Source organism: Alosa sapidissima, chromosome 19 (genome assembly GCF_018492685.1).
Source record: "Alosa sapidissima isolate fAloSap1 chromosome 19, fAloSap1.pri, whole genome shotgun sequence".
Taxonomy (NCBI): domain Eukaryota; kingdom Metazoa; phylum Chordata; class Actinopteri; order Clupeiformes; family Clupeidae; genus Alosa; species Alosa sapidissima.
The window spans coordinates 20,519,981-20,534,980 of NC_055975.1; the positions used below are offsets into that span (position 1 = coordinate 20,519,981).

General features: G+C 46.1%; 1 protein-coding gene across 5 annotated transcripts in view; it reads right to left on the reverse strand.

Moving 5' to 3' along the window:
* Positions 1–15,000, reverse strand: part of mapkbp1 (mitogen-activated protein kinase binding protein 1) — a 52,810-nt gene that overhangs the window by 7,583 nt on the left and 30,227 nt on the right. For 4 of the 5 annotated variants that reach the window (XM_042071930.1, XM_042071927.1, XM_042071929.1 and 1 more), the window contains 15 exons: positions 13,746–13,883; positions 12,384–12,571; positions 11,735–11,826; positions 8,547–8,672; positions 8,123–8,193; positions 6,020–6,141; positions 4,199–4,274; positions 3,305–3,416; positions 3,113–3,176; positions 2,738–2,860; positions 2,428–2,579; positions 2,031–2,086; positions 1,489–1,737; positions 714–847; positions 1–112 (listed from right to left, as the gene is read on the reverse strand). The exon at positions 1–112 is cut by the window's left edge and continues 28 nt beyond it. In XM_042071930.1, coding sequence (XP_041927864.1) covers positions 1–112; positions 714–847; positions 1,489–1,737; positions 2,031–2,086; positions 2,428–2,579; positions 2,738–2,860; positions 3,113–3,176; positions 3,305–3,416; positions 4,199–4,274; positions 6,020–6,141; positions 8,123–8,193; positions 8,547–8,672; positions 11,735–11,826; positions 12,384–12,571; positions 13,746–13,883 — 1,815 coding nt within the window. The remainder of the gene's footprint in view (positions 113–713; positions 848–1,488; positions 1,738–2,030; positions 2,087–2,427; positions 2,580–2,737; positions 2,861–3,112; positions 3,177–3,304; positions 3,417–4,198; positions 4,275–6,019; positions 6,142–8,122; positions 8,194–8,546; positions 8,673–11,734; positions 11,827–12,383; positions 12,572–13,745; positions 13,884–15,000) is intronic. The other variant, XM_042071928.1, reaches the window with a different exon arrangement.

Consider the following 15,000-nt stretch of genomic DNA (forward strand, 5'->3'; position numbering starts at 1 on the left):
TCTGCTGGAGTAGTCCACTGAGCAGGCGCTGTCAGGGCTGTGCTTGTCATGACAGTGGACCCCCCTCACACTTCTCCCCAGAACCCCAATGGTCTCCTTCACCTGATACTCACTAACCAATACAAACACAAAACACACATGCTGTGACATACTGAAAGCTTTGACAGACAACATCACACAATCTAATGGTGTTAGAAACATACACAGATAGATACAGACACAGATACAGAACAATTTGACCACAATCGGACTAGAGGCATCACTTGGCAGCCCTGGCCTACTGGTTAGCGCTTCGGAGTTGTAACCGGAGGGTTGCCGGTTTGAACCCCGACCAGTAGGAACGGCTGAAGTGCCCTTGAGCAAGGCACCCAACTCCTCACTGCTCCCCGAGCGCCGCTGTAGCAGGCAGCTCACTGCGTCGGGATTAGTGTGTGCTTCACCTCACTATGTGTTCACTGTGTGCTGAGTGTGTTTCACTAATTCTCGGACTGGGATAAATGCAGAGACCAAATTTCCCTCACGGGATCAAAAGAGTATATATACTTATACTGTACTTATACTTGCTAAACTGTAGAGAGATACAGACTGAGAAACACTGTTAAGAGTGCAAGAGCTCTTCTAGAGAGTCTGTGACGACTACACACAGACTGATGGATTGGCAGGTTTACTGGACAGTGGTGCTGTAATGTACATGTTGTGGTCTTTGCTCTCACCTGCCAGCCAAGCTGACCCGGTCATCACAGCCTTCTGGGTAGAGCACGACGGGCTCGATGTCGGACGTCTCCGAGGCCAGCCTGATGTACTGAGGACGAGGGTGGAGGTTCTGCCTCTCCTCCGTGTCCTCCCCCTGAGGGACAGCAACAAGCACCACAAGATCAGCACAACGCATCTTAGTCTTGTTTCAGCACTCACTCACTTTACTCGTTTCAAGGCCTACACACACGGCCGGCAACGCAGTGGCGATTTATTGAAAACATTTTAATAGAATCTATTGAAGTGAATGGAGCAACGCATACGGCAAGTGGAATGACGGCCAATTTTGATACGTCATAGAATAGAAAACAGCTGTCTGGTCAGTGTATCTCTACTGAATCGGTGGGTGATCGCGTCGTTAGTAGTATGTGTAGTAAAGCGATTAACAGAATTCCACCGTTGCGTTTTACTGTCGCATCGCCAGCCGTGTGTGGTGGGCTTTAGTCTCTGAAGATCTCTCAAATTCAATATAATCTGACAAAGAAGAGTAAACAGCTTTTAGCAAAGCTTTTAAGTGAGAACACAAAGCCATTAGTAAAAAGCATCTAAGGGAGAGTAGTAACACTTTAAAAAGCCATTTCCTTAAAAGCCTTTTACTTTCAGGACATGTTGCCTATGAATAATTTTTACTGTAAAAAGCCTTGAATGCTTTGGTAAAAGCACTGATTGATTGATTGATTGATTGATTGATTGATGAGCAGAAGTAAGGCATGTACTGCTCCTCCTCTCTCTCACCCAGGCGTGGATGGTCTGCAGGCTGATGGTGCTGCCCAGCTGTTCCTCTGTGTGTCTCTCATGGATGGGGGTCTTGATGGGGGAGGGCGGCATGGCGAAGGACTCCAGCTGCCGCAGGTCCAGCATGGACTTGACCATCAGCTCCATGTTGCCGATGCGCCTGGACCAGCGCCGGCGGGGACGCGGCCCAGAGCCCGACCCCGAGCCGTCAGACGACACACCGCTCGTCTCGCTCCGCCGACTACCCTCCTGTCAGGTTACATTAGCACACACACACACACACACACACACACACACACACAGACACACACAGACACACACACACACACACACACACACACACACACAGAAAGCATTCAATAAACATACGTGCGTACACACACACATATTGACACAGTAAATGATGTGTGACAGAAAGTAACTGGTGTGTCACAAAATGAGTGAGGATAAACACTAGGAGTGTGAGGTGAGAGAAGAGTGTGCAGCTGAGGACGACATCTTGGTGCTGGTGTGATATCACATGATCTTGTTCTTGCACGCACCTTTTTGCCATCCCTGACGTAGGAATTGAGAGAGTTGTGCCTTTCCTCAGAGGAACCTAGTACACAACAAACAATAACAAAGACAGTGTCCAAAGTTAGACACCCCAAACAAAGGGCCACTGTAGTCTCCGCAGGACCTGTGAGAGGTAAACAACATTTGTTTCTCCTTAAACACATTCCTGGGCTTAATCAAATGTGCCTGATGCAGGAGAACTTGTACAAAGGTATAGTAACACACTTCACAACTTTTATCAAATGCTCCAGGTACACACACACACACACACACACACACACACACACACACACACACACACACACGTGTAGTATACATGCAAAAAAAAAAAAACACAACTGAAGCTCTTGTTATATAACTTGTGTGTAAGGTTGCTGTGGTTACCGTCCTCACCAGTGCTGCTACCAGAGGAGGTGAGTGGGTAGGCCAGCTCCTCCTCATCTTCCTCCTCGATACCCTCCTCCTCCTCCACCTCCTTGTCACTGTCAGAGGACATGGTGGCGATGGCAGGAGCACTATGTACTTCCCTCCGTGTGCTGGGTATAAACGGCAAGAGAAAGCATTGCAATATGCATTTGCTTCTGAATTGTTCAGTTTCTGTGTGTGTGTGCGTGTGTGTGCATGCGTGCGTGCGTGTGCGTGTGTGTGCATGCGTGCGTGCGTGCGTGTGTGTGTGTGTGCGCGCGCTCAGTACCTGAGAGGGATGGGTTTGTGTGGAGGCGTCTTCTGAACCGGTTTGTTGCTGTTCTTAAGCTCAGAGAGGCGCTGTCTCATATTGATGGTCAACTCAGGGCTCAGGCGCCACACAAAGATACAACTAGACAAACACACACACACACACACACACACACACAAATGTACAGAATCATGACATTTAAAGCCAATATTTACAATATCCTGCATGGTAAGGGCAAAATATCTTTTAATGGTAAAGATAATGTAAACCTATTTTAAGAGTGTTGATAAGCTATTAGCACTCAAAGTATAAATGTATTGCAGCAAGCTACACTAAGGGTTTTCTGCTACACACTCAAATAGTTTGACACCCATTGAAAGTGAAGTGCCATACCTGTCTCCAGAGACTGTAATAAGGTGTTTACAGTCATTAGTGAACTTCATCCCAGTCACAATTTCTAAAAGAAACAACAATGACAGCAAATGAATAAGGCGAAGAACAATACTTTCCATATGATGTTTGAATCACTCAATTCAGTGGTAAAGCATGTCTATTGATATACATATGTGGCTATTCCCTTATTACCGGAGTGTCCAAACATGGTGGCCACACACTCCCCGGTGTAGAAGTCAAAGATGCTGATGTTCTTGTCAGAGCAGCTGGTGGCCACGTACAAGCCTGATGGGTCTGTTTGGACCTATGGCACAGCACAGAGAGAGAATGGTCAGTCAGTTAAGTTCTTACTCTGTCTGGACTTATGGCACAGCACAGAGAGAGAATGGTCAGTCAGTTAAGTTCTTACTCTGTCTGGACCTATGGCACAGCACAGAGAGAGAATGGTCAGTCAGTTAAGTTCTTACTCTGTCTGGACTTATGGCACAGCACAGAGAGAGAATGGTCAGTCAGTTAAGTTCTTACTCTGTCTGGACCTATGGCACAGCACAGAGAGAGAATGGTCAGTCAGTTAAGTTCTTACTCTGTCTGGACCTATGGCACAGCACAGAGAGAGAATGGTCAGTCAGTTAAGTTCTTACTCTGTCTGGACCTATGGCACAGCACAGAGAGAGAATGGTCAGTCAGTTAAGTTCTTACTCTGTCTGGACCTTTGGCACAGCACAGAGAGAGAATGGTCAGTCAGTTAAGTTCGTATTCTGGGTTTCTGGTCATTTTAATGAATCTGTCTAAAAATATTTCAATCATAGTACAGCCGAACATGAAGATACAAAACATTACTGCACATAAGCTGACAGAGAATGTATGCACAACTTTAGGTCAACATTCGGACGCAGTGGCCTATATTCATCACAATGTACTCAGAGGTATAAATTTAGCTTTTAACATGCATGAACTTGAAAACTGAGCATTTCTGGTGAGTGACTCAAGCTAAAGTCGACCTGCACCCAGCTGAACCCTCTGTACACATACATGAGTCAGCCCTGTCTCATGGTAAAGTCACTGAAAAACAAGCCGAATAACTACCTTAAGAAGAGTCCCATCTTCTCCTTGGGAGCCTTTATACAGCTTCTTCTGTTTGCCGTTGCTGATGTTAAAGATTCTACAGGGGCAGAACGTTTATAGTAGGTCATTTATACAAGTCGTTAATAGAAAGTTTACAGGAAGGAAAATCAGGGTTGGTTATGAATAAAATGTGGCAATCGATGCAGAACAGACAAGCCCTGACTGTGTTTACACTGTTTAAAGGGACACCAGGCAACGTTTTCGTGTTAATTACTCATCTTCGTAAATCGGTATATGGTTAAATGACTCATTACAGGGCGAATGAAGACTCTCTCGCCCGCCCCTACTGCCTGTAGGAAGAATATCCCGCTTGCAAGTTCAGTGTATCCTACCCGCCGACCGAAGCAGAATCAATTACATCCTGCATCCACAGCACAGAGGCAGGCTAACTAAACGCTAGCGATTGTTGCAAACGTGTGTATAATGGCAGAGCTGGCGAAAAAGCAGCGAAAACCCTTGACGGAAGATGCAAAGAAAAGGAAAAGAGCTTCAGACCGAGTGAAGGGGGAGTTTCGTAGAGAAAAAGCATCAGGCTTGCCTGGTGTCCCTTTAAAAAAGAGAGAGGTTGTGTTTACAGTAAAGAGAGAAGAAAGCCCTCAAACAAAGCTGCATAAAAAAGCAACAAGAGCACTTGTCCACTAGGGGTCACTGTAGCACAGGCCACTTTTTGCTTTGCCTGGTCGATGCCCAACCACTGAGCGAGAGTGGGCACCGCTGTGTGTGCCTGAGAGGAACTGGCAGAGACTGTGGGAGCGATCGACCATTCAGCCTCTCCAGGAGCTTATATAAGGCACAAAACAGAGTCTGTCTGGCCCTTTCAGAGCAGAAGAAATGGCCCCTTGCCCTTACTGAAACTATTCAAATGGCCTTGTTCAGTTAAAGGCACATTGACTCAGTGCACCCTGTAGGGATGATTCGGCTCCCTCTGAGTCCTTTGTTGCTACACATGTGCAGACAAAGCAGTGAAGGACAGCTGGTGTCAAGAAAAAGGTGATTTTTTTTTGAAGAGGAGGAGAAAAAGAGAAGAGGACAACCTTCACGGAGAGCTGAGTCATCGTTACAAAGTGGTGAGATTTCTGAGTGCGCAGGTTTGAAGTCTGAAGGGTTTAGAGGACAAAGGAGTTCCACAGGAACGTGTTTAGGCTGTGAGTATGCTTCCTAGGAATGGGGTTCCTGTCAACGTTTTTTGCCACGGAGTTCAATGGTAAGTAAACAAAAGTAAACAAATACACACACTCAACACACACACACATGGGCCACAGCATGTCGTGGGCCTTAGGATTATCCAAACAGAGCAGTAATCTCACCCTTGCATCTACATCACCTGAACACTAAGCTACTTCTACAAACACAAACACACACACACCCACACCCACATACACACACACACACACGTGTCTAATTCTAATTCTCATGCAGACAGACAAACAGCCGGCACAAGGGATGACACAGCCGGCACAAGGGGTAAGCACATGGACAGGCAGGCATTCCCCTACACAGACAGAACAAGACACTCGCACATCCCAGATAACACTGAATCCAGACACAGTCAGTTTGGGGACAGATTTTAGTGCAACACAGCCAAACAAACCCAACCATGCAACAATTTCACATATACAGACCCCCCCCCCGCCACCCCCCCCCCAAACAAACAAACCAAATCAATCAAATAATCAACTGTCTACCACAGACCGCCACCACACATGCAAATATACAATCAGATTAAACAAACAAACAAACAAACAATCCAATCAAAACAGTGGGAGTAAACAAGGAGCTCACCTTATACTGCGGTCCTGGCAGCCGATGGCAGCGTATTTGTGGGTGGGATCGATGTCCATGTCATAGAGCGTAGTTTTCCTCACGATGTGATGGGTTCGCGTAAACACTGTCCCTTCATCGGTCTGTAGAAAAAGAAAAGACCAGACCACAATAGTATTATTACCAAGCCCAGTGTCTTACCCCTAGAATCTTCTTATCAGGAATATTTCAATAACTGGCTATGAGCTGTTCAATGAACTCAAACAGCATATCTTGAGTCCATTCTAGTTCCAGACTATTTAATGGGTCAATATAGAAGGGCTGCCAGTGAATGTCAATTGTTGAAACATTGAAAGGATCACACACACACTCTTCAAATATAGATAATGGGGTATTAGGCAAGAGTGTGGAAACGTTTCATGCAAATATGGGTATCACACACACACACACACAGAGTCAGAGAGCTTTCTGTGCCTTTAATTACTAAAACAAAAACAGAACGATGACCCAAAGTGCCATATCCAATTATTACATAACCGGTCCACTATCCTGTTCTCCAACTCATTAATCTTCAATTCGAACAGATCTCATGCTGGAGATTACGTATGGATTATACACATGTAGACTAGCATCTCTCTCACACACACACACACACACACACACACACACACACACACACACACACACAAGCTACAGACTGGGAGCCCAAGACAGTGCGGTTCTCAAGGCACCAGAAGAAGCCTCGGAATGATAATAACACGCTTGCCTAAGGACCGGAGCAGACTGGAAACTGAGCAGGTCAGCAACATCTGGACCGTTGCATCGTACGATGAAAAATGAAAACCTATCTTTCAGCACTTTTTGGAGAGGCGCGTTTCAAGGGGGTTAACTTTTCATCACGCTGTATCGATCCAACCAAGGATCAGTTCTGCCCTGCCCTCTATGAAATCTATGCAAACATATTTCCCCCCCTAATACCAGCCTAGCCCTTATTAACAAGGCCAAACTGCTGATTCCTACAATACACAAGGTTAGGCATAGCAGGGTAATCTATTTTGTAATGGGCTGTTTTGGCGTTCAGCTGCTAAAACCAGGGCTTAGCGGAGAGGAGGCACACTGAGAAGTCAGGTAGCCCGACTGGAGAGCACCGTAAGCAGGGGGAGCCTCGGCTAAATCCCTGCTGGATTTCCCACGGGCTTTTGCAATGGAGCTCAACAGTGTTTGTTTGTTGTTATAGTTTTGGGGAGAGTTTAAAATGCTAGTGAATGAGGTTTGGTGAAATGTGTGTGTGTGTGTGTGTGTGTGTGTGTGTGTGTGTGTGTGTGTGTGTGAATGAGTGAGAAAGAGAGAGACACTGGGTGACTGGAATTGTATAAAAAAATAACACATTGACAGAGGGGAATAGAATGTGTGTGTGATGTATAGTGTTTTGGTTGTGAGTGTGTGTGAGAGAGTGTGTTATGTGTGTGTGCCTGCGTATGTCTGTAGTACAGGATTTATGGTCAAGCCAAATGTATGGGCCAGCCCATGTCAGTATCTTTAACAACCTCAGACTTTAAGCACATTTTAGGGGTCAGGCCTAAACCAACAGCCCTCTGACTTCCGACCCTGCATGAAGCCCAGTATGATTCTTCGACGAGCCGTCCGAGTCTGGCCCTGCACCACAGAGGCCCAGGGAAACCTCTCAGTGGCTTAATGAAGAACAACATGTTCAAACTCCAGCACTCTGCTAATGAGCTAATCTGGCAGTACACAGAGAAACAGCCAGGAGGCATTCCCAGGCCCTAATCCTGGAGAGAAAACAAATACTCAGAAATGCCGCAAAAAAAAAAAAACAAAGAAAATCAGAGGTGCGTTCAAATTCGGCAAACATTTGCAAACGTTTGTTGTGTTTTCTCCGAACAGTTCAATTTCAACGATTCGGTGTCAACATTTCATTGCAAAGGTAATTGCATTGTTGCCTTCGTCAAGCTGACGTCCAGCTTCACTGTATGTTCGCGAAGAACTACCTCCTCAGACTGTTTGCGAGTGTTTGCAAACGTTCGCAAAAAAACAAAACCAGTGATGTTGAACTGATGTGTCTGATGAGGGGGGTGTGAGGGGGGCAGCACTTGTCCTTCCTACCTTCTGAGCGGTGCGGAAGTAGATGCTCTTGTCGGCGCCACAGCTGATCATCCGTACCTTGCCATCGTTCGCTGGAGAGAAGGAGACATGATGTTATCACAACACTGGAGTGGGTTATCAGGACATATTTACATTGCAACAGTATCATGGAATAGGAGTGAATAGGAGAAAAAGAGAGAGAGAGAGAGAGAGAGAGAGAGGGGCAGTATGTGTGTGTGTTTGAGAGAGAGTGTGAGGAAGAGAGTTGTTATGTAAAGCATGTGTATGTTGCCAGGGAAACTCGCTGGCAAAGAAGGATCTGGTGGGATGTAGGACAAATAAATATGGGTGAGTGAGACAGTATGTGATTGTGTGTGTGTGTGTTTGTGTGTGTGTGTGTGTGTGTGTGTGTGTGTGTGTGTGTGTGTGTGCGTGCGTGTCCAACCTGCGAAGCGCACAGCGGTGATGGATGAGGAGTGTTCGTCCAGTGTCTGCACCAGGCCATATTCACGCTCGGCATCCAGGACATGGATCAGGCGATCACGACTCGCTGTGGCCAGTAGCTTAAAACCTGCAGTGGGCAAACACATACATCAGTAATGCGTACACACACACACACACACAACATCAGTGCACCATACACACACACACAGAGAACATCAGTGCACCATATACACAACACACATCTGTAGCAAACACATATATGCACACAATCACACCCACAGACCACGGAGGTCAGTCTTACACAAACTTGCCAAAACAGCTTACACACCATTATGCTTCCACCGCACGCGCACACACACACACACACACACACACACACACACACACACACACACACACACACTGTCTCCTCCGTACCCACCCACATCATCATTCACCACAAGCCCCAGCCTCATAAATCACCTTTCAGCCCATTCCCCTCAAAGACACTTGCTCACCCCCACCCCCATGCCATGACACACATACACAAACACACTCTCTCCCTCTCTCATATACACTTTTTTATTCTCTCTCTCTCTCTCTCTCTCTCTCTCTCTCTCTCTCTCTCTCACACACACACACACACACACATGAAAGGGCCTCATTAGTAGCAGATCTGCTCAGAGTAGTCCCTGTGCCCTGTGGAGAGGGCCTCCACACAACAGGACCTGGTCAACACCTGTGCCCACCACACTGACACACTGTTTTTTGTTTCAGCAGGCTGCTGAAACAAACCACAAATAAACGCACACACACACACACACGCACATTCATGCTGACATACACAGAGAAAAACAAATGTCTGCTACAGACTGAGAGAAAGTAGGTGATTGCTGGCGTGAGTCATAGAAATGAAACATATCTGCAGCATGAGTGTGTCCACTTAGTTTTCTCTGTCAGACCACACAATTATGACTCGTTCAGAGCCATATCCGGAGTGCTTCCTGACAAAACCACAACTTCCTGTGGTGGACACCCATGGATGGATCCCAACATGTTACTCCACCCAGATTTAGGACACATACAGACATTCACACGCTACTGGACCCAGACTTAGGACACACGCACACGCACGCACACACACACACAGACACGTCACAATCCCTAAATCTAATTCTGCAGTCACGTTATCCATGCCAGCAGTTCAGCTGTGACACTTGGGAATTAGATATTCCTCTTGAAGTGAGTGGAATTCAATTAGCGACAGGGCATTCCAGAGAGACTTAATTATAACCTATACCCCTTCCCTCCATCACAGAGAGAGAGAGAGAGAGAGAGAGAGAGAAGAGAGAGAGAGAGACAAAAGGGAGAGAGCATGTGAGAGAGAGGGCAGAGAGAGAGAGAAGAAAGAAAAAGGGAGAGAGCGTGTGAGAGAGAGAGAGAGAGAGAGAGAGAGAGAGAGAGAGAGAGAGAGAGAGAGAGAGAGAGAGAGAGAGAGAGACAAACAGTCACAGACACAGACAGAGGGGTAAACAAGGATAAAGCATGGCTGCTCCACACACACCCCCACACACACACACTCTCAGACAGAGGGGTAGACTAGGGTAAAGCTGCTCCACACACACACACACTCTCAGGCCACATGCTGATGGCTCTTCAGCAGAGTATTTATAGAGCTTCACGGATAACCCTGTTAACTTTGCTGATGGCCAGCCGCAACACTGGAAGCTACAGATGTGGCAGCCACTTACATAACCCTGCTCAAAGTCAACACACACACGCGCATGCGCACGCACACACACACGCACACACACACACACGCACACACACACAGACACACACACACCAGAATAAAAATCTGGGACCCCAGTGAAGGGGCGGAGAGGTGTTTTGATAAGGTGGTGTTGGTGTGTAGCGGGGTGGTCGTGGCTAGCGCGGTAAGGTGCTAATGTGAGCAGATGTGTGGGAGTTAATAAGGAGGGCCAGAGGCCCGCATTGTTCTTGGCTCCTGCCCCTCTCTGCTCCAGTGCATGGAGCCAGCAGTCTGAGGGAATTAGCCACACATATTATGATAATAACATTACTACTTATGACATGTATGGCTTGGCAGATAAGCACTCCCTCGCCTGCCTGTGTATATGAGTGTGTGTTTGCTCACGCACAAGTGTGTGTGAGTGTGCATGTGAGTCAGCCAAGTCCATGAGTGCCCATGTGACGGGGTGTGTGTGTGTGTGTGTGTGTGTGTGTGTGTCTCTGTGAGTGAGTATGATATCTGCAATCTTGTGTGCAGAGAATAGATAGGCTTGCGAGTGATGGCCTTTAGCCAGAACACAGTCTCAGTTGCTCTCAATAATGTTCTTAAGAGTGCCTCTCTTCAACTGAAATTGTGCTTTAACGTAATTAGTTTTTGTAGAAAGAGGCTAACCAGTCGTGTGGTGTAGCGCTATGAAAAGCAGGACAGATTGTACAGTGTAAAAAAGCGTAAAAGTGCGTAAAAGTGCACTCTTGAGGAGGCGTAAAATGTAATTACATTTCACAGCCTCTTCACTACAGCTGCCACTAAGAATACCACATGGACCAGAATCTGAGAGAGAGAGAGAGAGAAAGAGAGAGAGAGAGGTTGACTGAGTGGTTATGACAGTGAGGGGCCAAATGAAGGCTAAGAGTGACAGAGTGTGAAAATGTCTGTGATTGTGTACGGATCAAACAGAGAATGTGTGACCAGCAGAAAGACAGTAGAGGAAAGAGAGAGAGGGGGAGGAGAGAGAGAGAGAGAAAGAGAGAAATAAACGACAAGCAAGCGAAGAGCAATGGGCAGCCACTTGGTGAGCATCTGTCTGGTATCAGACCTAAATTAACTTGGTTGCTGAGCAAAGGGCGTCCATATTTAAACTAGAGCTCCTCAGGGAAGATAGGCCTACTTACTGTACACACACCCACTTACACACACACAGCACGCTGACATACTGAGGGTATGCACACACAGATAGAAACACACACACACACACACACACACACACACACACACACACACATAACCCTTTCTGACCAAAATAACCGACACAAATTCTTTTACACTTATTTGTTCTCCGCAAAGGTCACTGGCTCACGTTCACCATACAACCGCTTCTAATAATAATGCCTGCCAAGTGACTAAATACAAATCACACACACACACACACATTGTACTTTACACATGAGGCCACTGACCTGTTTCTGGTTTGGAATACTCCAGGCACAGGATCTCAGAGTCGTGGGCCTGAACATTCATGATCTCCTCCATACACTCAAGCTCATGGATCCTGCAAAAACAACATACACACAACTATTTAGGGGTGCACACACACACACATATACATACATACATATATATATATATATCCAAATGCTAAGACAAAGACAGAGCTATTTGTTCTCTAAAAACACATATAGCCCCTTGCACGCACGCGCACACACCCACACACCCACAGTGTGACCTGCTGTGTTAAATCAAAAACACTTCATAAAGACACTTGAAATGGAACTAAGTGACCTTGCAGTAATCTGCACACACCACTGGAGCATAAAGCACATATTAAAACACGCTGAGACTCCTGTTTTATGCTTAACACCTCACAAACATACTCACTCACACACACACACACACACACACACACACACACACACACACACACACACACACACACACACACACACACACACACACACACACACACACCAGCCCTCTGGAGAGCTATTAACAGGAATCACTCTCATGCAGAGGCACCATGGCATGATGTGGAACTAAGAGGAACCGTTGTTGTAGTCATCATTTTTATTTTTTTTTGGGGTTCCCCCATGTGGCCGGTTGCCATTATACCTCAAGGTGCCGTTGCGGTCCCCAGAGGCCAGGTGCTGTCCGTCGGGGCTGACACACATAGTCCTGATGCCCGTGCGGTTCTCGGACGTCTGCGGGTCGGCTTTCTCCGTGCTGCTGCTGCTCACGGTGCAGTCGGGGTCCAGCAGCGCCGACGTGCTGTTGTCCATGTAGATGACCTTCTGCAGGTCCTGGACGAAAACACGCGCAAATGGCAGCTTTAGGATGATTATTGGTTCACATGCACCGCAAAAATAAATGTCCTGCATGAGGACATGGCAACCATGACATCCAAAGGCAACCATAATTCAACATTTTACAAATACAATTTAGTTTTGATGGCTTATAGATGCATCACATCAGACCAGTCAGAAATGATCAAAACTGGTTCCACTTTTTCTGTCGCATTTTCAAGTTTCGGTGTAACAAGCACAGCTCTATGGAAGGAAAGTAATGATATCTGTGTTGCTATGGTTTCCCACTTCAGCTGAATTAGGTGTGCTGTGAGACCAAGAGGAGAGCGAGGGACCAGGGGTCAGAGAGAAGGACTACATCATCAGTCTTTTACAGGTCAGATGGACCAGAGAGAGGCAAAGAGTCAAAGCTAAAAGCTTTGAGGTCAGATTGGTGTCTGTGTAATCCATATGGTGAGCAGGCTGAAACACTTCAAGGGAAGGCATGTCAATGTCCATGTAGCAAACTCTGAGTCTATTGACGGATTATTGATTGGGTGAGAAATGCCTAAAAAGCGAATCTGTTTTTTGTTTTTTTTGGAAAGTCACCTTCCCTGGTGCTGTTTTGCTTGGGAAAAGAAAAATCAATAGCTCTCTCTCGGTCATATGACAGAAGAAGAAGAAGAAGAAGAAGAAGAAGCAGTGTTTTTCCTTTTGACCTCCAGACTCAAAATTTGCTGGAAAGAATACAAAAAGTCCCATCTGAGATGCACTCTCTTGGATAAAGACCGACCCCCTCCTTTTAGAGCACTTTGTGCATGAAAAATGCACTATATAAATACTTAATACTTTCAGTGAATGCAGATCCCTAAATTACGGCTCTCTCCCTCAGTCTAGTCTGGTTCCTGACAGCGGGCAGCAGAGTGAACAGACTAGCTCTGACAAATGCTTTATTTCTGACCACAACTATGCTCTTGACCTCCAAGAGGAACCAAGAGATGGTTCCCTCTATCCTTTTACTTCTGTTTCAACTAATATAGTCCTATTAGATGTAGATTGTCCAGTACTAAGAACTACCACATGCAGCCTCTTAGTGCAGATCGACAGACCACGGCCACCTCCTTCAGCACACACAGGATGAGCCCGACACTGGTCAGCGGATGATCAGGCTGTCGGGCCTGTCGTCACTCACGTTGCTGATGAGGTTGCGGCTGAGACTGGCGTTGTGGGTGTCTGTGTTCCACTGGCGGACTGTGTTGTCCGAAGAGCAGGTGAGGAAGGAGCCGAGGGGCAAACATGGCTGCTCACCCTCTCTAGGTTCCGGATACATCTGAGGACACATGAGGATAAACATCCCATAAACATACAGTATATATGTAACGGAGGGGAACTGAGCTAGCATGCTAGTTGCCCGTGTAAATCCTCACACCCCTTACCTTAAGAACGCTTCTAACCGCTGAGTTGGAAGCCTGGGCTTTTAGCTCAGAGGTTAGAGTGTTCGACAACCCATGCTGGTGTGTGTTAAGGTGGAGGGTTCGAGGGCTGTGAGCGGCGGACGAATTACGACCTCTGTTGCATATACAAACTAACATACTGTACCGTAATGTCATGTACTAATGTACTACTAATGTACACTGATATTACATTCAACATAATTATGTAACATTCAACACTATATCAAAGTGGACATTTCTCAGTAAAACACTTCTAGAATATACTGTACCATAATGTTTTTCTACTGTGGTAAAAAGTGAGCTACTGTTAGGTGAAGGTATAAGGTGTGAATTCAGAGAGGCCCGTAAATGGCACAGAGCTCCATAGGATCTATAATTTATCATAAAATGTAGGTCATATGTGGAAAACAAGCGTGATCAGGTTGGGGGAAACGAGGAAAATCCACGAGGAACCAGTGGCCAATGACATGTATAATATATCATCTAGGCCAAGTAACTGGGCTAACTCTTCCCTTCAACCCTCTCTGCATGAGTAACATAACCAGGTCATAAACATGTCCTGAGCATGTTATAGCAGTAGCCATGTTCCATCATTAGTTTAGCCACCACGCCCGTCAGTGGCCAGTCATATCTTAGTCTATAATACATGGTATAGATTAGTTTTACGAATGTTTTTGTTCAAGTTGGTTAATTAGTACAGATCATTTATGGCATCTAAACGTCTAAAGGCTGTTAAAACCATTACAGATAATGGCAATAGACCTCTGCAATGACACGCCACAGTAACCAGTAACTGGATCTTGCTAATAGATAGATAGATAGATAGATACTTTATTGATCCCCAGGGGAAATTCAAGTTAACCTTGTGTCAAGCAAACACCATCAACTCATTGACATACATTTGTCATTCTTCCCTTACCCTCTACATCTCCCTCACACACACACACACACACACACACACACACACACACACACACACACACACCCCTCTGC